Source organism: Antechinus flavipes, chromosome 4, assembly GCF_016432865.1.
Source record: "Antechinus flavipes isolate AdamAnt ecotype Samford, QLD, Australia chromosome 4, AdamAnt_v2, whole genome shotgun sequence".
NCBI lineage: Eukaryota > Metazoa > Chordata > Mammalia > Dasyuromorphia > Dasyuridae > Antechinus > Antechinus flavipes.
This window is the reverse complement of record NC_067401.1, coordinates 185,102,672-185,127,276: the sequence shown is the minus strand read 5'-3', so window position 1 is coordinate 185,127,276 and position 24,605 is coordinate 185,102,672. Positions and strand designations below refer to the sequence as shown.

The following is a 24,605-nucleotide window of genomic DNA, read 5'->3' as shown; positions in this document are numbered from 1 at the left end:
AAAGTTATCAGGAAAAGTATTTTGAAAATGCTAAAGTATTATGTAGTAACAATATAACTTAAAAATAATTGCCATTTCTATTGTATAGCTACCACATGTACTCTCTCCTCCCCTCCCCCCCCCCCCCCCCCCCCCCCCCCGGTTCTCTATCAGAAGATCTTCCCATTTAAAGCTAGTTTATACTACCTATTTATTCTCCATGGATTCTGGAAATTTGGCTTAGTCCTTTAGTCCTACCTTGAAAATTCCTAGAATGATAGTAGGTCACAAATATTCAGGTGTTAGCTGGTGATGCAGGTCAGATGTGAGAAAGCCAAGATCTAACCTGCTCCTTCTCCTATAGAATCAGAATCAGCTCAACTACTTCATTCGACAGTTGCCTGTCCCCATCACCCCTGAGAACTTTGAGGTGACTGTGCAGTTTGGGACAGTTCGAGGTTCCCACATCCCAGCTCTACTTCGTCTGCTCAATGGCATCTATGCCCCACAGATTTTTGGCAATGTCACTTGGCCTGAGAGCATCCGAAACCAGTTTTCCTCCCATCTTCACAAGTTCTTGGCTTGTCTGACAGGTAAGGGGCATGGGAGAGGTGGAAATATCTGATCTACAAAATGGGAATAGTACCATTTGCACACTGGACTGATGGGATTTTTGCAAACCTTAAAGGGTTGACTGAATAAAGGTGTCATGAGTGGGGTAAGAAGAATAGATGCCTTGGGTTAGTTTGGAGTGGAACACAGAGCACATCCCTGACCTACCTGTTTACTGCCATTGCAGATGACTTATTTTGTTGGCTCTTCCCTGAGAGAAAGCCAGAAATTCAATGGTTAGAATGCTGGACCTGTAGTTGGAAGATCTGATTTTAAATAGTCTCAGATAAATAAAAGCTATGTGGCCAAGTCACTTTACCCTGTTTGCCTTAGTTTTCCTCATTTGCAAAGTGAACTGAAGAAGGAAATGGCAAACCGCTCGGTAGCTTTGCCAAGAAAACCCCAAATGGCAATCACAAAGAGTCAATTACAACTGAAGAATGACTGAACAATAACAAAAACTTATAAAGTGGTAATAATGAGTGACTTGTATATGTCTGGGCCAGGGAGAGTAGAAGGCACTAATATAATTCTTTCAATTTATCCTATGAGGAAAAACATTACTAGTCATTCATCTGTGAATCTTCCTTTTTCCAGATCTCTCCTCACTTGCTAGCCCTGCAGAAGAATCTTAAAATATGTTCACTTGAGGTTTTATCTTCTAATGCTTTTTATGTAATAATAGTTTACATCTGTCCATCTTCTCTTCCCCCAACTTCCAACATGAGATAGGAACTGAAGCCGAAAAAGTTTTGTTCCATCCTATGAACCTCTGTTATCACTCCTCAGATACTCGGTATAAGCTGGAGGGACACACTGTCCTTTATATTCCCATGGAAGCCATGAACATGAGTCCAGAAGTAGTAGTGAAGGACAAAGAGCTGGTACAACGATTAGAGAGTAAGGAACTTCATTCTGATGCTGTGTGTGTGTGTGTGTGTGTGTGTGTGTGTGTGTGTGTGTGTGCACGCCCTAAGAAGCCCAAGAAATAGAAAAAGCAAAGTTGGGAATGGTTGATGATAAGAAAGTATAAAGAAAAGAGTAAGGGCTGTATTTGGTGGGAGTTTGGGGATGATATTAGGGAGGACCTAGATCACCACCTAGGATAGAGTGGATAGAGTGCCTGCTGTAAGGAGAGTTCAAAATAGGCTTCATATATTTAGCTGTGTGACTCTGGGCAAGTCACTTAACCCTGTTTTACCTCAATTCCCTTACCTATAAAATGGAGAAGGAAATGGCAAATTACTCCATTGTCTTTGCCAAGAAAATCCCATGCGGAGTCATGATGAATCAGACACCACTGAAATGATTGAAATTAGGGAGGAAAAAGAAAGGTAGTAGAAATGGGGAAAAGGTTGAGTGGAGGGTACTGGCAACCCCTTTTACAGTACATTTTCTCCTTTAGCTTCCATGGTTCATTGGACCCGACAGATAAAGGAGGTACTCAGTGCCCAGGAAGCAGTAGACACTGGTGAAAACTTGGGCCCTCTGGAGGAAATCGAGTTCTGGCTCAACCGGTGCATGGACTTGTCTGGAATTAGTACACAACTGGTCAAGAAAGGAGTAAAGCACATTGAGTCAATCCTACGTCTTGCCAAGTCTTCTTATTTGACTCCTTTTCTGAAGCTGGCTCGACAGATCCAGGTTTGAGAATAGGTCAAAGTGACTGGGGAGGGTAGAGACAGAATGAGAGGGATGTCTTGTGAGAGTTGGATAGAATAATATCTAATAGAGTTGGAGAAGAATAAGCCACAGTTCCACAGCATAGATTCAGTTCAATTAAACACTCATTTATTAAATATCTACTATGTGCACAAAGTGCTGTACTAGGGGGATACATTGGCGAAGAAAAAAATGAGCTTGCCTTTAGAAAGCATATATTTTACTGTACACATCAAACTAGAATATAAAGAATTAAGAACATAACACCAACAGGGAAGGTCTGATGAAGGAGAGAGTGGCTACTTAGAGATGGTTTGACTTCAAGCCATGATTGAGGACAGATACTGAGAAGCAAAGATATGGAGATAGCCCATGTGAATTTATGTTCACTTTGGGGACTGACTGGTCAAATCTGACAGAAACAGAAATAAGAGAAGTTGAATAATATGAAATAAGATGGGAAAAGTAGGTTGGGTAATAGTGTAGAAAACCTTAAAATTGCAAGTTCAAGAGTTTTTCTATTTTATTCTGGAGGCATTTTGTGGAGGTAGAATCATAGAAGGGATTTTTAAGGGTGGGTTAAACCTGAACATTATTTTTGTTACTGGGAAAACAACTGGTACATTGGGAGAACTTGAAGGTGATAATAAGATGAAAGAGGGAATGATTGATTCCCTCTTAAAAGGGAATGATATCAAATATACAAGTATTGTTTAATCTATATCAAATTGCTTGCCTTCTCAAGGAGTAGGGTGTGCAAGGAGGAAGGGAGAGAATTTGGAACTTAACATTTTAAAAAATGAATGTTAAAAAATTTTTAATTGTAATTGGAAAAAATTAATGTTTTTTAAAAAAGACGACATTGGTAAAGGACACAAGTACAGAAGGAGAAGCAACACCATTTCCTTAGAGACAGAAATAAAAGAGCATTAGATGAGTAAAAATGTAGAGCAGTTTTGAGATATGGAGTAAGATAGAAGAAGAAGCTCCTGAAAGATGGACTCTTTTCTTCTCAGTATGACAATTGACTTCTTGGTGACCACCCAAAGACTCTTAACTTTGCTTTAGATTCTCCTAGGAAGCAGCAGCAGCAGAAAAATAGCTTTGATTAACCCCTCACTAGATAGGTCTGAAATTAATCTAGAGGATGAAATGGAATATTACTCAAAGTTTTAAATTTCTATTCCCAGCTCAGAATTTCTACCCTTTCTGTGGCTTTTCTTTTCCCATTTCCCATTGGAATGTGAATGCCCCTTCCTAGATTCACACTTGGTATACTGTGGTTAATATTTTTTATTTTGTTTTTATGATATATTCATTTCTGATTATTACACCCTACTCCTGACTTGTAACAAAGAAAAATAGTTGAGCAGAACCATTTGACTAATCAGCTTTGTCTGATTATGTGAATTTGCTTTTTGAAACAGGTAGATTGTTTCAGTCTTTACTTTACCCCTATCTGGGCAGCTTTCATTTTTTGTGAATCGAGTGGGTCAGCTTTTTTGTCATAGTTTCTAGTCCAATGAGTCTTAAGTTATTTGTTCTTGATTTGTTTTGTAGGTCACTTTGTTGATATCGAGTATCTTATATTTTCTTCTATTTTTCCAATCTTTTGATTTTGTTGTGATATTTCTTGGAGTTTCCGATTTTTGTTTAGTTTATTTTAGCTTTCAGGCAGTCTATAATGTGGATAAGGTTTACCATTTTCTGTTCTAAACTACTTGTTCTCCTCCTGGTTTTTTCCTTTAATGCTTTTAATTTCCTTTTTAAAAATTTGTTTATTTCATTTCTTCTAAGCATTTCTGTAGTCCTTGAGAAAAAATATTTTTTCCTTGGTGTCATTGTTTGCAGTTACTATAAAATTATTCTCTCCTTTGAAGGCAGTCTCTAGAGCTATAATAATTAAAACTTTTTTTATTAAGGCTTTTTATTTTTCAAAACATTTGCATGGATAATTCTGCAACATTAGCCCTTGCAAAACCTTGGTTCCAGTTTTTTCCCACCTTTTCCCACCCCTTCCCCTAGATGGCAAATAAATCAATATATGTTAAACATGGTATAAATAGATGTTAAATCCAATATATGCATACATATTTATATAATTATCTTGCTGTACAAGAAAAATCAAATCAAATCAGAAAAGAAAATGAAGAAAATAAGATGCAAACAAACAACAAAAAGAGTGAGAATGCCATGTTGTGAACCACACTTAATTCCCACAGTTTTCTCTTTGGGTATAGATGGCTCTTTTGATCAAAAGACCATTGAAACTGGTTTGAATCATCTCATTGTTGAAGAGAGCCATGTCCATCAGAATTGATCATTGTAAAATATTGCTATTGCTGTGGACAATGATCTCCTGGTTCTTCTTATTTCACTTAGCATCAGTTCATGCCAGTCTGTCTAGGCCTCTCTGAAATTATCCTGCTTATTGTTTCTTATAGAATAATAATATTCCATAACATTCATATACCATAACTTATTCAGCCATTCTCCAATTGATGGGTATCTACTCAATCTTGCCATTACAAAAAGGGCTGCCACAAACATTTTTGCACATGTGGGTCCCTTTCCCTCCTTTAAGATTTCTTTGGGTTAAAAAGTTATCAAATTGTGCATATCCTTTGATCCAGCAGTGTTTCTACTGGCCTTATACCCCAAAGAGATACTAAAAAAGGGAAAGGGACCTGTATGTGCCAAAATGTTTGTAGCAGCCCTGTTTGTAGTGGCTAGAAACTGGAAAATGAATAGATGCCCATCAATTGGAGAATGGCTGGGTAAATTGTGGTATATGAACGTTATGGAATATTATTGCTCTGTAAGGAATGACCAGCAGGATGAATACAGAGAGGCTTGGAGAGACCTACATGAACTAATGCTAAGTGAAATGAGCAGAACCAGGAGATCATTATACACTTCGACAATGATATTGTATGAGAATGTATTCTGATGGAAGTGGATTTCTATGACAAAGAGACCTAACTGAATTTCAATGGATAAATGATGTACAGAAACAGCTACACCCAAAGAAGGAACACTGGGAAACGAATGTGAACTATTTGCATATTTGATTTTCTTCCCGAGTTATTTTTACCTTCTGAATCCAATTCTCCCTGTGCAACAGGAGAACTGTTTGGTTGTGCAAATATGTATCTAGGATATACTGCAACATATCTAACATATATAGGACTGCTTGCCATCTTGGGGAGGGGGTAGAGGGAGGGAGGGGAAAAATCGAAACATAAGCGAGTGCAAGGAATAATGTTGTAAAAAATTACCTGGCATGGATTCTGTCAATATAAAGTTATTATTAAATAAAATAAAATTAAAAAAAAAAAGATTTCTTTGGGTTATAAACCTAGTAGGAACACTGCTGGATCAAAGGGTATGCACAGTTTGATAAACCTTTTGGCATAGTTCCAAATTGCTCTCCAGAATGCTTGGATCCATTCATAATTCCACCAATAATATATTAGTGTACCAGTTTTTCCACATCCCCGCCAACATTCATCATTATCTCTTCCTGTCTTCTTAGCCAATCTAAGAGGTATGTATTGTTAACTCAGAGTTGTCTTAATTTGCATTCTCTGCTCAATAGTGATTTAAAGCACCTTTTTATAGGACTAGAGATGGTTTCAACTTCTTCATCTGTAAGTTGTCTGTTCATATCCTTTGACTATTTATCAATTGGAGAGCAATTGGCTTGAATTCTTATAAATTTTATTTTATTATTTTATTTTACAAATGAGGCCTTTATCAGATCCTTTGGCTGTGAAAATGTTTTCCCAGTTTGTTGCTCCCCTTCTAATTTTGTCTGCATTAGTTTTGTTTGTACAAAAACTTTTTAACTTAATATAATCAAAATTATCTATTTTGTGATCAACAATGATCTCTAGTCACAAATTCCTTCCTCCTTCACAGTTCTGAGAGGTAAATTATCCTATGTTCTTTTAATTTGTTTATGATATCATTCTTTATATCTAGATCATGAACCCATTTTGATCTTATCTTGATATACAGTGTTAGGTATAACACTAACTTCTGCCATACTAATAACTTTTTAAAGGCTGGTTGTTTTGTTGTTGTTGTTTTATTTTGTTTTAATTTTTCTAAATTTAGTTACTCAACTGTGCAAGACCAGGGTCTGCCTCTTGTGACACTTTGGGATGCGATGGTTAACCCTGTTGGATCTCTCTTTGGATCCCCTAGGTTCTTGTACTCACTTCCATATCCCATCATTAAGCACACCTTGTGATAGGAAGTTTAGATTGCTGGATCTTCAGGGTTAGTGTCCAGGACAAAGTACTAGCTCATACTAGTCTGATCACTGCCATACTTCCATGTTCTCTGAGGCTCCGAGGTCCTTGCCCTGATGCTTTTGGATCTCTCTGAGGCTCTCTCAGAGGCTCCTACAGGTAAGGTGTCTTTAGACAGAGTCTTATGGGCTACATATGTCTCTGACATGTCACCGGTGCACTGAAAGTTTGGGCTTTTTTGCCTGTACTGCTGTTGGCTGTTGCTAGTAGCTTCTTTTTGTATTACCTGCAATTTTCTGGTTTACTTTTTTTTGGGGGGGGAGCAGGAGTGAAGTTCTGGAGTTGAAGGAATCACTTATAATTTCTCATTAGATTTCATAGTCATCATTTAATCTGGCATAAATTTCAAGATTTTGTTAAAGTAGGTGTGTGGAACCTGGATGGTCTGTCTCCATATGGGTAGCTATCTTGGCCAAAAGTGATTCTCTCCTCTTGTCTGCTTTATAGGTTGCTAGGATGATTAGGGTATTTAGGTACTTCTTTCCACCTTGATACCTTGCAATATCCTGCAGAACCTTGATGAGACAGCAGTTGATTCTTTTAAGAAAAAAAATTCTTTTGTTTTTATATAACCTTCATTTCTGAAAGTTATATAAATATATATGTATAGATATATATATTCATTCCACCTATCCAGCAAAGCAATCCTTGTTAGAAAGAATTTTTTTTATCTTTTCCTGGTTACACATGCATATTAACTTTATTTTTTTATTTTTTTAATAGCTTTTTATTTACAGGTTATATGTATGGGTAATTTTACAGCATTGACAATTGCCAAACCTTTTGTTCCAATTTTTCCCCTCCTTCCTCCCACCCCCTCCCCTAGATAGCAGGATGACCAGTAGATGTTAAATATATTAAAGTATAAATTAAATACAAAATAAGTATACATGTCCAAACTGTTATTTTGCTGTACAAAAAGACAGACTCTGAAATATTGTACAATTAGCCAGTGTAGGAAATCCAAAATGCAGGCAGGCAAAAATAGGGATTGGGAATTCAATGCAATGGTTCTTAGTCATTTCCCAGAGTTTTTTCGCTGGGTGTAGCTGGTTCAGTTCATTACTGCTCCATTGGAACTGATTTGGTTCATCTCATTGCTGAAGATGGCCAGGTCCATTAGAATTGATCATCATATAGTATTGTTGTTGAAGTATATAATCTCCTGGCTCTGCTCATTTCACTCAGCATCAGTTCGTGTAAGTCTCTCCAGGCCTTTCTGAAATCATCCTGTTGGTCATTTCTTACTGAACAATAATATTCCATAATTTTCATATACCACAATTTATTCAGCCATTCTCCAATTGATGAGCATCTACTCAGTTTCCAGTTTCTGGACACTACAAAGAGGGCTGCCACAAACATTCTTGCACATACAGGTCCCTTACCCTTCTTTAAAATCTCTTTGGGATATAAATCCAGTAGTAACACTGCTGGATCAAAGGGTATGCATAGTTTGATAACTTTCTGAACATAGTTCCAAATTGCTCTCCAGAATGATTGGATGTATTAACAATTTCACCAACAATGTATCAGTGTCCCTGTTTTCCCCATCCTCTCCAACATTCTGCATTATCTTTCCCTGTCATTCTAGCCAATCTGACAGGTATATAGTGGTATCTCAGAGTTGTCTTAATTTGCATTTCTCTGATTAATAAATGCATATTAACTTTAAAAATATACATTTCTTTATGAATAATGTTGGAAGAAAAAAATTAGAATGAAAGAGAAACCACGAGAGAGGGGGAAAAAAACAGAAAAAAGAAGTGAACATAGCATGTGTTGATTTACATTCAATCTCTATAGTTTTTTTCCTGGATGCTAATGGTGTTTTCGTCCCAAAGTTTATTGAGATTGCCTTGGATCACTGAATCACTGAGAAGGACCAAGCCTTTCATAGTTCATAGCTGATCATTGCATACTTTTGCTATTACTGTGTATGGTATTTCTGGTTCTGCTTGTTTTGCTCAGCATCAGTTCATGTAAATCTTTCCAGGTCTAAGAAAGAATTTTTTATTTTTTATTTTTTTATTTAATTTTTTAATAGCTTTTTATTTTTATAAGTTATATGTATGGGTAATTTTACAGCATTGACAATTGCCAAATCTTTTGTTCCAATTTTCCCCTCCTTCCCCCCACCCTCTCCCCTAGATAGCAGGACGACCAGGAGATGTTAAATATATTAAAGTATAAATTAGATACACAATAAGTATACATGACCAAACCGTTATTTTGCAGTACAAAAAGAATTGGACTGAAATATTGTATAATTAGCCTGTAAAGGAAATCCAAAATATAGGCTGGCAAAAATATAGGGATTGGGAATTCAATGTAATGGTTCTTAGTCATCTCCCAGAGTTCTAAGAAATAATTTTTTAAAGAAGAAAAAAACCACAGTTAAACAAAAGCAACTAATCTGTCAATCATGTTTGACATAATATTCACTATGCTGGAGTCAATTCTAATCAGGGATGTCTATTGGCTGGCTCTGGACCAAAGACCAACTTTTCTGTTGATACCAACAATTTCCTTAGCAAACTTCAGACATATTCCAGTGTAACATAAACTTGAATAATCCTTGTCCCCCAGTCTAGTCTTGTCAAAGGCCATGCTAATAATTTTCCTCAATGTTTCATAGAATGACCAGGATGTAGTGTAACACTCCATATTTTCAATCTTGACCGTTACTTCTTCATAGTTCCTATGAGTGCAGGTAGAACAGTATCTGTAAACAACTGATTATGAAATCAATCTTAATGTTTGGGGCATCTAAAATGATCTCTGTGCATGACTGCATTTCTGTTCCCTCAAACTTTATAGAAGATGGATTTCTTGCTTCCCTGATCCTTTCTTTTTCTTAGTGGAATTTTTTGTAGAAGATGGAGGAAAACTCAAAGGCTACTGCATTCACCAGCACTGCAACAGTCTCTCCAAGAAGCCAAGATTTAGTCCCTCTCTTCTGTGTTATCTTAATAACTTGCCACTGTACTCTCTTTGAAGCTTTTCTCCTATATATTTCTCCAGAAAGATTGCCCAACTCAGTTGGTGAACCATGGGACACCTCAGATTTACTGCATTATCCCAAAGCAACAAACTTACCAGTATTGTGGTACATGTTTCACTGGAACTGACCAGGATATAGGCTCAGCATAGGATATTTACATGGAATATGCTCCAGTCTAACCCCCCTTACACTTAGTTTGACTACTCTTTGCAAAGTTAGTTTATTCCTCAATTTTATATGTTTGTGTCTTTTTAAAATTGTATTTAAATTTGACTTAAATGTTTTCTTTTTAGCAACTGCTCATAATGAAATTTTTTTCCTTCTTTACCAGCCTTGAAATGTACTGTTTACTGTAGTTTCATAGACATTTGTTCACTTTTTCCAGACTGACCCTCTCTATTTCCTCAACTTCTATAGTTGATTAGCCTCTAAAGTGGCAAAATCAGCATACACTCTCTTGTGCTGAAATGATATTCTTAAAATTGAGTTCAGAATTTTTTAGTCTCAGATTTCACATAAATGTAAGAGCTGGGCCTTTGATTTCTCTTAGATTACCTAATTTTTCCCATCTCAGTTGCAATTGCATAATTGATTCTATATGCCACGTAACAGATTCTTTCCTGAGAAAATCTCTACTTGGAGTGATTTGTATTTTGCTATTGATTTAAATTATTATTTGAAGTATCTTTTCCTGAATGGTTTTTCCCAGTATGAGTTTGTGTTTACTGCATATTTCCCATTTAGGGCTCATTTCTTTTTTTTTTTTTTTAAATTTTATTTTATTTAATAATAACTTTGTATTGACAGAATCCATGCCAGGATAATTTTTACACGACATTATCCCTTGCAATCACTTATGTTTCGTTTTTTCCCCTCCCTCCCTCCTCCCCCCCCCAAGATGGCAAGCAGTCCTATATATGTTAAATATGTTGCAGTATATCCTAGATACAATAGGGCTCATTTCTTTAGAAAAAGAATTGTATCTTGAACATTTTCATATATAAAAAACAGAAAACGAGTATTACATACAAACCCATTACTCAAAGCTTGCTTTTCATATGTTTACATTACATTAAGAATGTTCCAAACACTATTTTTTCTATTTCTCTCTGAATCAACTTCTGTTTTTGCTTTCTAAAAATGCTTCATTACTGATCTTTTCTCCTTTTTTGACATCACTATCACTAATTCTCTTTTCTTTGACAATTTCCCCTCTCTAAAACCTTCCCCTCACATCTTATAACAGACAGCTAAGTGGTACAATGGATAGAGAGCTGACCTTGGAGTCAGAAGTATCTGAGTTCAAATGTGACCTCAGACACTTAGCTAGATGATCCTGGGCAAATTATTTAACATTGTTTTAGTTCTCATCTGTTAAAGGAGCAAACAAAGTAATTGGCAAGCTATCTAGTATCTTTGCCAAGAAAACCCCAAATAGGATCATGAAAATGTCTGAAATGATTCAATAATACCTTGTACAAAGTTTCCATAGTCATATAAAACATTGGCCAAATCCAAAGAAATGAATATTTCATGCTACAATTCTTGTACTTCACATCTTTATCAAGAGGTGGGAGGTATGCTTCTTGAACTTTTGGAGTCTGGTCATAGCATTGATTGGAATTCTCCAGATTTTCAAAATTGTTTTTCTTTACAATGTTGTAGTCATAATGATGAGGTCCTAGGTCACTAAGTGGGATTGATAAAGAAAGCCTAAAGTACTAATAAGATTACCCTCTGAGGCAAGCAGGGAAGGACACTGATGGGGGATCAGCTTCACTACTTAATTTAAAAGCCAAGTTATATCAAATCCCCAAGTTAAATTTCCCCCATATATCTATCCATGGCCCATGACATCCCTTTTGGGTTTGCCCGCCTCATAATATCTTTCTCATTGTTATAGCTAACTTATCTTTTTTAGGGTGCTAAATCCTTTTTAGTCAGTTAATGGCATACTCGCCCCTCGTGGTTTATTCCCTTTTCCCTGTTTAATTGTGAATTTCCCTAGAGAACTTGTCTTTTCCATTGTTAATTTTTATTTATTTTTTATTTTTTTAAATTTAAATTTATTTAATAATAACTTTGTATTGACAGAATCCATGCCAGGATAATTTTTACACAGCATTATCCCTTGCAATCACTTATGTTTCGTTTTTTTTTCCCCTCCCTCTCTCCCCCCCCCAAGATGGCAAGCAGTCCTATATATGTTAAATATGTTGCAGTATATCCTAGATCCATTGTTAATTTTTAAAAACCCTTTCCTTGCTAACTATATGCTCTTCTAATTCTATTTCATATTTCCCATCGTTAGTGTCTATTTTATCTTTTCATTTTGCCTGTAACTTCTTCTCATAAATAAACCTACTTTTTACCAAAAAGAAAGGCCATTGTGAATTATTTGCATAATTATTTCAAACTAGGAATTGCTACCCAGACTATATTAAAATATGACTTAAATGATTTAATCATAAGAAAGTATTGACTTTGGATCAAGTTTGCATAGTCATATAAAATATTAGCCAAATCCAAAAAAATGTGTTTTTTTATTTCTGTTTACTTCAGTGGAATTATCTTTGAGAACTTCCTTTTATTTTTAACTTTTAAAAAATGTTTTTGTTGGGGCAGCTAGGTGGTGCTACTGCACTGGATAGAGTGCCAACCCTGAAGTCAGGAGGACCTGAGTTCAAATGTAACCTCACTTAACACTTCTCAGCTGTGTGACCCTAGGCAAGTCACTTACTCCCAATTGCCTCAGCAAAAAAAAAAAAAAAGTTTTTATTGATATTTTCTTTTAATATCATCATAGTTATCCTCAGTATTCCTTCACTTCTTTCTCCCAAAGAGTTATCCATAAGAGGTATTTTTAGAGAGAAAAAAAATCAGCACAACTAATCAATATATTGAAAAATATCTGAAAATGTGTAATGTGAATATAATGTGGATGTAAGGTGTAATATTGGTGAACTCATCTCCACAAAGGGACAAGTTAGAATGTCCTTCATTCAAATCATTCTTGATCTTTTTAATTTTGTTATATTTACTTTTGATTTTTTTTTTTTAATGCTTTGTTGTACTTTCTATTTACATTGTTCTAGTCACTGTGTAGGATAGCAGTGGATAGAGTGCTGGACTTGGAGTCTGGAATGCTCATTTTCCTGAGTTCATGTCTGACTTCACATTCTAAGTCCTTGATTCTGGCAAGTCCCTTAATCCTGTTGGCTTCAATTTCCATTAAAATGAGCTGGAAAATAAAATGACAGACCACTCCAGTATGCCACTAAAACCCTAAATGGGGTCACAAAGAGTCAGACACAACTGAAAAGTCATTGTGTATATTGCTTTCTTGTCTTGACTTTCTTCACTCTGCATCAGTTCACACAGATCTTTTCTGTGCTTATGTTCTTCACACATAGTTTCTTAACAGTACACTATTATTCCATTATATTTATGTACCACATTTCTTTTAGCCATCCTCCAATTGTTGGACTTATACTTTGTTTCCAATTCTTTGGTATCACAAAAAAGGGCTGTCATAAATATTTTGGTGTATATAAGGATTTTTCTTCCTAGGGATATAGGTTCAGTAACAGAATATCTAATGAAAAGGATATAGAACTTTGAGACTTTTAGCCATTTTTCATAATTCCAAATTGTTTTCCAAAACAGTTGTATCATTTCATAGCTCCACCAACAATGTATTAGTGTGTTTATCGTTCCATAACCCTTCCAACATTGACTGTTATCATTTTTGTTAAGTTTCAGTGTGTGAAGTAAAAGCTCAAAGTGTTTTGATTTTGTTTTTTTTCTTAGTAGTATTGTGGAGAGTTCTTACATGTGGTTGTAAATACTTTACAATTCTTCTTTTGAAAATTGTTTTTTCATATCCTTTAATCACTTATCTAAATAGTTAGGACATTTTGTGCATATATATATACATATATATATATATATATATGTGTGTGTGTGTGTGTGTGTGTGTGTGTGTGTGTGTGTGTGTGTGTATGTTATGGGCCAGAATTCTGTACTTGAAACAAGGATTCTTACTTGATAAGACAATGGTTATTTAGTTTAGAATGGTGATTAATAGTTCTCTAGTTCAGTACATGTACTTAGTACTTAGTTCCACAAGATTCACACCTATGATAATGTAATTATAATAGAGTATAAAACAACCATCAAGGACTGGACAAGATTCATTCTATCTTTGATCAGGCTCTTGGTAGCTCTCCTGAGGTACCGAGAGACTCAGAGACAGAGCTGGAGAAGACAAGAGGAATAGAATATGAAGTCCAGGCTAACCCTCTGGAGGGCTTCAAGGTCAGCCAGAGTCAGAATAAATCAAAGTCCTTGGTCTTATGGGGGGGAAAGTGAAAGAGGCAGCCAAGCAGAATCCTGAATCCTCAAGTCCAGAGCCACCAGCCTCCCTCCTCCTTGTAATGCTGCAAAGTGACTCTGATCTCTTCTCATCCCACCCTCTTATCCTTGCCTACAATTATCTTGACACCAAACATTCAGCCAGCATCATCTGTGAGAAGAGCCATTATCCAAACATATGCTAATAAAGTCATTGTCTCATATTGATTAGGTAATTAGCCTTAAGTGCTCAGTTGTCTGATTCAAGTACACTTATTCAGAGTTTCAGCCTTCTACAAGGGAGCTTAAGCTCTAGGAGCCAAGGAGAGACAGATTTATTCACTTCATCTCATACCACTATGGTAGCTGTCCTCCTGCACTTCCCCCACTGAAACCAAAGCCAGTCTGAAAGGCTCTACAGAAAGCTGCCCAGCCCCAGGCAAGGAGACGATAAAAAATTTGGACTTTAACATCTGGGTATTCTCTTGCTGAGAAGGCTGATTCAGAGACCTCCAGAAAACCAACAAGAACTTAATATATATGTATGTATGTATGTATGTATTGTTCATATATCTTGGGTTACCAGACTCTTAACAGTGAAATTTGATACAAAATTTTTTTTCCTATTCAACCATTTCCCTTATCCTCGGTGCCTTAATTTTGTCTATGCAGAAACTTTTTAGTTTCATATAATCAAAGTTATCTTTTTTATCTTTTATAATTGCTTCTGTCCCTTGTTTGGTTAAGAATATATTTCCTTGTCAAATTTTAATCTGGATCCAGTTTCCAGGGCAACTCAGAAATATTTAGTGGGTTTAAAGAAAAAGTACATATTTTAAATAAAGGAAGAAATAATGTACATTAAGAAAAAAAAAGAATATATTTCTTGGGACAGGTAGATGACACAGTAGATAGAACACTGGTTTTGGAGTCAATAGGATCTGAGTTCAAATTTTGCCTCAATTACTTAATACTTCCTAGCTGTGTGACCTTGGCCAAGTCACTTAACCCCAATTGCCTAGCAAAAAAGAAAAAAAGGATAAAAGATTATATTTCTTATCCATAGGTGTGAGAAGTACATGATCTATTTCCCTTCTATTTTTTATATTATGATCCATAAGATTAAGGTCATATATTCATTTAGAATGTATTGTAGAATATGGTGTTAAGTATGGTTTTCTGCCAGACTGTTTTCCCATCAGTTTTTGTCAAATAAGGAGATTTTTTTTTAAGGTAATTTATGTTTTCCACTTTATCAAACACTGTTTTATAGAGTTCCATTTTTTTTGATTCTTCCTTGTCTAATTTGTTCCATTGATCTATTTTTTAACTTACTGTTAACTACTATTAGCCTACAGATAACTACTGTTTTATAATGTAGTTTGTGGCCTAGGAATCCTAGTTTTTCATCCCTACTTTTTTCATAATTTCTCTGGCTATTTTAGATCTTTTGTTTTTGCAAATGAATTTTGTTATTTGCCAAGTCTGATAAAGTATACCCTTGAAATCTGATTGATATAGCATTAAAAATGTTAATTTATTTTGATAGTGTTGTCATTTTTATTATACTAGCATGGTCTACCCATGAACACTGAATATTTCTCTAGCTATTTAAGATTTTTTTTTATTTCTTTAAGTTTGTAATTGAATCTATACAAGTCTTTTGTGTACTTTGATAGGTCAGTTCCCAAATATTTTATAGTTATTTGAGTATCTTTGCTGATTCTCTAGGATTTTTTTTTTGTTTAGTATACCATCATATTATCAGCAAATAGGGATAATTTTGTTGCCTCTTTCTTTCTGCCTTTAAATTCTGTTTCTTGTCTTATTGCTCTCAATAGTAGTATTGATACTACTATACTAATCTGCTCTCAGACACTTAACACTTCCTACCTGTGTGACCCTGGGCAAAGTAATATATTTTAGTTGTTATAGTATTAAATAAGTTAAACTAATTTAGACAGTATTGTCTAGGTTTTGGGTTTTTTATTATAATAATAAGGACCAGCAATATCTCTCCAATTAAATTTAATGACATTTTATGTATAAATCTTGTGTGTATCTTCTGTAATTCATGGTGTACATGCAGATTACTGTTACTTTTGCTAAGTAGTTGTGTGGAAATATTAATTAAATATACCCCTCTCAATGCTAGTAATCAAACTTTATTAATCAATATGTAGAAAAATTAGTTTATATTATCTGTTAGACAATATAGGAACAAGTCATCAACCTGATTTCCTAGGAAGGAATTGATCAACCTAATTTATTGTGAAATAAACATATGTTGTACCAATACTTGATGACAAGGTTCATTCATTCTCTGTTCAATTGATGGTTGTGTGTCTTCCTCCAGAGTGGTTGACTGACAAGCCAAATTTCCATTGTTTTATCAATAATGCCTTCAGGTAAAGATAGCAGATACTTCAGTCTTAATTGAAAGGGTAGAAGGATAGAGGAAGCAACCTCAGTTTTAACCCAATATCAGTATGAAGATTGATAGGCTTCTTAAAGTTCTAGCTACAGGCATTAGCTGGTGATAACCAAGTTCTGGTTGGTGATTGATTAGTTGATGTTATGTTGAAATGAATTATCTTTTTTTTAATTTTTATTTAATAATTACTTTATATTGACACTCGTTTCTGTTCCGATTTTTTTTCCCCTCCCTCCCACCATCCCCTCCCCTAGATGGCAAGCAGTCCTTTATATGTTGGATATGTTGCAGTATATCCTAGATACAATATATGTTTGCAGAACCGAACAGTTCTCTTGTTGCATAGGGAGAATTGGATTCAGAAGGTATAAATAACCCGGGAAGAAAAACAAACATGCAGATAGTTCACATTCGTTTCCCAGTGTTCTTTCTTTGAGTGTAGCTGCTTTTGTCCGTCATTTATCAATTGAAACTCAGGTCTCTTTGTCAAAGAAATCCACTTCCATCAAAATATGTCCTCATACAATATCGTTGTTGAAGTGTATAATGATCTCCTGGTTCTGCTCATTTCACTTAGCATCAGTTCATGTAAGTCTCGCCAATCCTCTCTGTATTCATCCTGCTGGTCATTTCTTACAGAACAATAATATTCCATAACATTCATATACCACAGTTTACCCAGCCATTCTCCAATTGATGGGCATCCATTCATTTTCCAGTTTCTAGCCACTACAAACAGGGCTGCTACAAACATTTTGGCACATACAGGTCCCTTTCCCTTCTTTAGTATTTCTTTGGGATATAAGCCCAATAGAAACACTGCTGGATCAAAGGGTATGCACAATTTGATAATTTTTTGGGCATAATTCCAGATTGCTCTCCAGAATGGTTGGATTCGTTCACAACTCCACCAACAAGGCATTAGTGTCCCAGTTTTCCCGCATCCCCTCCAACATTCATCATTATTTTTTCCTGTCATCTTAGCCAATCTGACAGGTGTGTAGTGGTATCTCAGAGTTGTCTTAATTTGCATTTCTCTGATCAATAATGATTTGGAACACTCTTTCATATGGGTGGTAATAGTTTCAATTTCATCCTCTGAAAATTGTCTGTTCATATCCTTTGACCATTTATCAATTGGAGAATGGCTTGATTTCTTATAAATTTGAGTCAGTTCTCTATATATTTTGGAAATGAGGCCTTTATCAGAACCTTTAACTGTGAAGATGTTTTCCCAGTTTGTTGCTTCCCTTCTAATCTTGTTTGCATTAGTTTTGTTTGTACAAAGGCTTTTTAATTTGATGTAATCAAAATTTTCTATTTTGTGATCAGTAATGGTCTCTAGTTCATCTTTGGTCACAAATTTCTTTCTCCTCCACAAGTCTGAGATAAACTATTCTATGTTCCTCTAATTTATTTATAATCTCGTTCTTTATGCCTAGGTCATGGACCCATTTTGATCTTATCTTGGTATATGGTGTTAAATGTGGGTCCATGCCTAATTGTTGAAATGAATTATCAAAAATAATTCAGAGTCTTGCACAAAGAGGAAATAGAAATACAGCCTTTTCTTAGGATACTTGGATATTATGATGAAAAAAAGATGTTATACTCTCAGAGTAACATATAAACTAGGGAAAATACAGTGCAAGCAATGGGCAGAAATTCTGAGGAGTAATAGCATTGTGGAATAATTGATACTGGGTCCCTTAGTTTGAAAAAGATAATATGGAGATGGCAAATTAAGATGGGGACCCAGTGAAATGAAGAGCCCTATTTCTAATATATTCTCTGATGACTAACACCATTTTTTCACCTGTAGGATGGTTCCCGGCAAGCACAGTCAAACCTGACCTTCTTGTCAATCCTGAAGGAGCCCTATCAGGAACTGGCAGTTTTGCAGCCTAAGGACATACCCAATAAATTCCCTCTTCTGCTCAGTCTCATCCGCATTATTTGGGTCAACTCCCCATACTATAACACACGTGAGAGGCTCACCTCCCTCTTCCGAAAGGTCTGTGTGATGAGAATGGGTTTATTGTTTCTCAAGATTTTGAAAACTTGCACACTAAATTCATTCAGCCAGATATCATCTGGGAATCACAGGGACCTTAAGGGTACCGAAGAATTGTTAGAAAAGCAAGCATTCCTACTTTTTAAATTCCTACCCTTTTTAGTAAGGGTAAACAACACATATAGAAAATTTTAGCTGCAAATCATACAGAAAGCTCCACTACTCCATAGGATACAGTAGCAAGACAGATGGTGATGTATCATTTTCATTGATAAACCAATCATTTCCAATGATAAACTGTTTGATGGTGCCAAAGATTTGGTAGCTGGAAAATTTTTTTTCTTTTTGCATCTTTAGTAGTGATATCTTCTGACAAAGTGGAAGACACAGCACCTGTAGCTTGTATCTTCACAAAACTTATTCCATCACCCTGGAAGCAAGGCCTATAATCTGGGTAGATGGATGTGCTGCTATTTCCAGAGTTCTCAGGCTTACATGTTATATTAGGGGATGTTGTGAATAGAATGTTGGTCTTGGGGTCAAGGATACCTAAATTCAAATCCAGCCTTAGATATTTATTAGTTTTGTTGAACAAGGCAAGTCATTTAATCTCTGTCTCAGTGTCTTCAGTTGTAAAGTAAGGATAATATTATCAACTTCTCAGGGTTATTGTGAAGATATCTGAAAAGTATGAGGCCCAACAGAACATTTAAGTTTTCCAAAATTATTCTTTGCTTCAGATCCTAAGTAGGTAGATACTTGAGCTGAATTCTTTTGTATCTGAAGGAATGGAGAATTTTCAGACTGGAAATTTTGGTAGGAAGGATTAGGATTATGGAAGACCTGTTGTCTTCTTTTTTCCTTGTGTTGGGATTTAATTCAACAAACATTTAGCATTCCCTGAGAATATGACTCTATCCTATCCACTAAAACAAGAAGGATTTAAGAATGAAACATGGACAAAACTATTTCCCGCAATTGTAAAATCCCTAAAGTGAGTCAACAAGTTAGAAAGGAACCAGCTGGGTAGTGGGTATAGATGAGGCTAATAGGGATGTGAGAGTGAATTTGGAAGTTTCATTTAAATATATTCAATGCAATTAATTGTATTAAGTAATTTCTCACTGCAGGGCACTGAAGTAACAAAGTAGTTCTTGCTTTCAAGGTGCTTCCATTCTTTTGGGAAGTATAACACAAAGCAGGGAGTGATGGAGTAGATGCAAAGGAGAACTCAGTTCTCTAGACACATTTGAAGCAGAAGAGGCCATTAATATTTGGAGAGGGGGTAGAATTCAGAAGTGTTACAAAAGGTAGCATCTGAACTGAGCCTTGAAAGAAGGTGGAGTCTTTGAAAGATGAAGATGAGAAAGGATTGTAAGGCAAGGCTGGATATTGGAGGCTTAGAGGCACAAAGATAGAGAAATTTGGGAAATGGGTTATTAGACCAGTTTGATAGACACATAGGATACATAAATGGATCTTATGAAATGAGGCAGGTGGAGGTAGAGTCTGAAAGTTCTTGTGTTCTATGCTAAAGTCTTTTAACATTTTATTCTAAAGGCAGTAAAGAGCCATTGCAGATTTTTGTATGTTAAAATCAGCATTAACCTTAAAAAAAGATCATTTTGAGAGATGCATTAAAAATTGATTGCAGGGGCAGCTAGGTGGTGCAGTGGATAGAGCACCAGTCCTGAAATCAGGAGGACCTGAGTTCAAATTTGGTCAAGTCACTTAACCCCAATTGCCTCAGCATTAAAAAAAAAAAAATCCATTGGATGGGAGGAAAGAAGCTAAACTGAGAGATACTGGTTAGGAGGCTACAGTCTTAGTGAGAAGTGATTATGTGGTTAGAGACAAGGAGTCATCTGAGCCAAAGTGTGAAGGTTCATAACCCAGATATACAATACAACTGGGAGTGGTTTAGAGGCAAAAGAATGCCTTTATGAGTAGCATGAGTAGACTTGGGGAGTCAAGGTGACTCAAAGAAAGGATTGGGATGATTGGGTATTAGACTGGGAGACTATAGTTTGAGGGTTAAATCAATTTGTCCTTGTAGATGAGCAACGAGATCATACGTTTGTGCTGCCATAATATTTCCCTGGACCGAATATTTGAAGGCTATGTCAATTCTAGCAAAGAGAGTCTACGCAGCTGCATAGCATGCTGTCAGGCATGGAAGGACCACTACATGCAGGCTGTACAATTACATACGCAGTAGGTTATATCACCTTTTCCCTGACCCCTCCCCAATCCCCAAAAGAGCAGAATTTGCTTTCTGAATCAATTCTTTACTTTTGAATTCTCATAGTCACAGATTTCATGTCCCTATTTAGTCCTCTTTGGGTACAAGTCCAACTACTTCCCACTTCACTCTAATAACCCATATCTATTCCCAGGAGCCTCCCTTTTCTCCCTTTCCCTCCACAAATGGATTGCAGAATTTTGATTATTCATCATGTCTAGAACCTAGATGCATCATTCCCTGTCTCTGGTTCTTCCCATTCTAAACCCTTAGAATTAACCTTTCTGGTAAAGACTCCTGTGAATTCAGTACTAATCTAGTATTGTATCTCCTGCCAGTGGATCTAAAACTATCATACCTGTGTTTTCTACTTCCCAACTCAGGTTCTCCAACCGGGGCTGGGTTTTGGACCAGACAAGCATATTTGCCCAGGTTGATGCCTTTGTACAGCGTTGCAAGGATCTTATTGAGGTGTGGAAACTTTGGTTAAGGTGGGGAACCAAAGCAATGGCAGAATCCTTGTTCAGGAGCCTGAGGAGGTGGGGGAGTAGGGACTAATCAAGCAACAAGCAATTATTAAGTGATTACTATATTCCAGGTACTTTGTAGTGGTTCCACCCTTTCCCTTTTCAGCCTATTTACAGATTTTGCCTCCATCATTATCACTGACCCAATATGCTAGATCTAGTTCTTTATCCTTAATTCTATTTCAGTAGCCTATGTCTCTTACTGATCCTATTTATTAGATATGATTGCTTCTAGCTGGAAACTTCTAGGCTAAGAAGAGGAAGCTTGAGACCAAATGTGCAATCTCTTCTAGGTTTGTGACTGCCAATATCACTTCGCTCGTTGGGTGGATGGCAAGCAGGAAGACATACCCTGTTTCTTTGGTGCTGAAGGGCCCCAAATAGCACGTAATTTGCTGGAGATTGAGGACATCTTTCATAAGAATCTACTCATGCTACGGGCTGTTCATGGGGGCATCCTAGATGTCAAAAACACATCTTGGCATGAGGATTATAATAGGTAGAGAGCACCACAGAGTGAAGCCAAGGAAGGGGGCAGAAGGAGGACTGAGTAGAAAAAAGCGAATAGAATAGGAAAAGGTTTCAAGATCAGGAAAAGTAAAGGGACTTGTCTGATGGATGTCTTTTAAGAGTAAGCTTTGGATTGGGAAAAAAAAGCATGCAAATAATTGGCAGGGAAATCTCAAAAGAGATGAGACAGTGGTTATTTGGCATCTAGATGCCCTCAATTGAGTGCAAGACACTTAAAAACTATATTCTGTCTTATAGAAAGCACAAGTGATTGCTGATCTGCCATCAGTGATCTTTGAAAGATGTTGGAGAATGAGAGAGATGTCACAAAACTGGAGAATAGCATATGTGCCAGTTTTCAAATAAGAGAGTAAAAGAGCATATAATTAAAGAGACAGTTTGTAAATACTTAGAAAGGAAATTGGTGATCACTGAAAGCCTGTTCTTCAAGACTAGGATATGCCACATTAACCTTATGTCTTGGTTGGCAGGGTAACAAGACCAGTAGATTAGGAACATATTATAGATATATTTTATATCTATTTGCCAGAGTTTCTCATTCTGGCCTTATAGGCAGGATGGATAAATATTGGCTAGATAATAAGTGAGATTAGAACTGTTTTTGGCTGAATCCGACTAAGAATAGTCATTCTAGGTTGATGTCACTTGTTATGACATCTCTAGTGGAGTGTTCTAGAGAATGTGTCCTTAGTCTTATGTTATTTGATTTTTTAATCAATGGCTTATTAACTTTCCAGGTAGTATGAAACTGAGAGAATTAAGTAGATGCTAGAGTCAGAATCATCAAGATCTTTGACAGCTAGATTGTTGGGTTGAGTTTAATAAAATAAAATGTAATTTAATAAGGAGAAAGGAAAATCCCACATGAGTTCAAAACATCAATTTCACAAGTAGGGGATAAGAATGATATAACCATTTAATAATTCTGGGGAAAAGGATATGGCAACCTGTGTATTCACTTCAAAGTAATAGTGTGATATGGCAGCCCAATGCCATTCTAGATTGCATTTAGTGAGGCATAGTATCCAGAAGTAGGGAAGTAATGAATTCATCATACTCTGAAATGATCAGACTATCACATATAACTGAACTCTGTTGAGTTTGGGGCAATACTTTTTAGGAAGGAAATAGGCAAACTGAAATATGTAAAAAAGAAAGGCAGGATAGTGTTAAGACTGGAGAAACATGTCATATGAAGATTGGTTGAAGGAACGGGGGTATTTAGTTCAGAAGAGAAAATTTTATAGAGAAATGTGATAGCTGTCTTCAAGAATTTATAGGCTTGTCACATGGAAAAGGAATCTGATATATTCTGTTTAGCCCCAGATGTGCCCAACCCTTCTTCTAAGAGTAATGAGTCTAAGTTTCAGGCAGATAAAGATTTGTTATACAAAAAGCAAACATTCTAATAGAGCTGTCCAAAAGTAGAAAGGACCACTTTAGTAGATAGCGGGTTTTGCTTTACTTGATGTCATCAAAGACTAGAAAACAATTAGAGATATTGTAGACAGGATTCTTGGTCAGAAATGGGTTGTGCCAGATAGGGGGGACCTATGCCTGTGATGCCTGCTGTCAGGGAGGTTGATGGAGACTCACAGAACTCTTTGAGTTTGGGAGTTACCAACTGTAATGGGCTGAGCCAATTGGGTTCTGTAGAAAGTCTAATGTGATGAGCTCCAACGACTGTGAGTGAGATTTCTTTGGGTAAGCATACCAGGTTATCCAAGGAGTGATGCACCAGCTCAGAAATAGGTCAGAGCTACCATGCCAATCGAAGCACCTACACATCTAGTCTGGGCTAATTAGAGAGAACCAGTTTTTAGAAAAGTAAAGTGATGCAGCCTCTGAAGTCCCTCCTAATTCTTAAGATTCTATGATTTTGTAAAGGGGGTTCAAGGATTTCAGGTGGGGTTGGGTAGAGGCCAGGATTGAGGGCTCATTCATCTCAACATGTAACATTTTGCAACTATTATAGGTTCCGGGCAGGAATTAAAGATCTGGAGGTGATGACACAGAACTTGATTACTGCAGCCTTTGAGACAATTCGAGATGTAGAACATGGAGTATTGCTACTGGATACCTTTCATAGACTTGCAAGCCGCGAGGTGCCTCCTGCTTCATGCATCTTTGAAAGCCCTCACTATCTTTTAAATCTACCTGGTCCCTCCTCACCCAGGGACTAAACCAACCCATTTTTATCCCATATCTACCTCACACCAAATCATCAAAACTTTAGCAGTGCTCTCAAGATCACCCAAGAAGGATGTAAAAATCTAGCAACATATCCTCCATAAGTAACTCCCACACTCTGGAATTACTAAAAGGGAGGAGCCTCCTTGTACATCAGTTCTCAGGAATCCAAGGAACTTCCTTCCCAAACTCCTTCTATTTTATTTTTAGGCTATAAAGCGAACATTTGACAAGAAGGCAGTGGATCTGTACATGATGTTCAATGGAGAATTGACTCTGGTGAATCGAGAACTAAGCAAGAAATGGCCCTATATACCTCCATATATGGGCCAGTATTCTGGTCATGCCTTTTGGGTGCGCACCCTGCGTCGTCGTCTTGATCGTTCCATGAATGTGAGTGTTCTAGTATCTGCTTAGTGTACATTGATCTTACGCTTTCATATCTCAGTTCTGGTGCTTGGTACTCATTCTGCACTTTGTGTATTTCTCTTTCAGTAAGACCCTAGTTTTTGCTGTCTCTTTTTTCTCTTATCTCCTTTTTCTTTTTCAATGTAATGTCTTCTCTGTTCTATAACATCTTCTTCAATCTTTTTCTTTTGACCTACTCTATTGATCAGATCATTTATGTCAATCTTTCTTTTACATTTTCATTTTTCTTAAACATTTTATTATTTATTTTTAAGATGCTGTTAAAAAACATTTGAGTTCCAAATTCTCTTCTTTCCTCTAGCCACTCTCCCA

The 24,605-nt window shown here is 36.3% G+C and overlaps 1 protein-coding gene across 1 annotated transcript in view; it reads left to right on the top strand.

Annotated features, from left to right (window-relative positions):
• Nucleotides 1–24,605, top strand: part of DNAH2 (dynein axonemal heavy chain 2) — a 107,652-nt gene that overhangs the window by 7,497 nt on the left and 75,550 nt on the right. Inside the window, exons 5-11 of the mRNA XM_051995791.1 lie at nucleotides 344–572; nucleotides 1,381–1,491; nucleotides 1,997–2,235; nucleotides 18,183–18,374; nucleotides 21,437–21,642; nucleotides 23,650–23,779; nucleotides 24,075–24,257. Of these exons, the coding sequence (XP_051851751.1) occupies nucleotides 344–572; nucleotides 1,381–1,491; nucleotides 1,997–2,235; nucleotides 18,183–18,374; nucleotides 21,437–21,642; nucleotides 23,650–23,779; nucleotides 24,075–24,257 (1,290 nt within the window). The remainder of the gene's footprint in view (nucleotides 1–343; nucleotides 573–1,380; nucleotides 1,492–1,996; nucleotides 2,236–18,182; nucleotides 18,375–21,436; nucleotides 21,643–23,649; nucleotides 23,780–24,074; nucleotides 24,258–24,605) is intronic.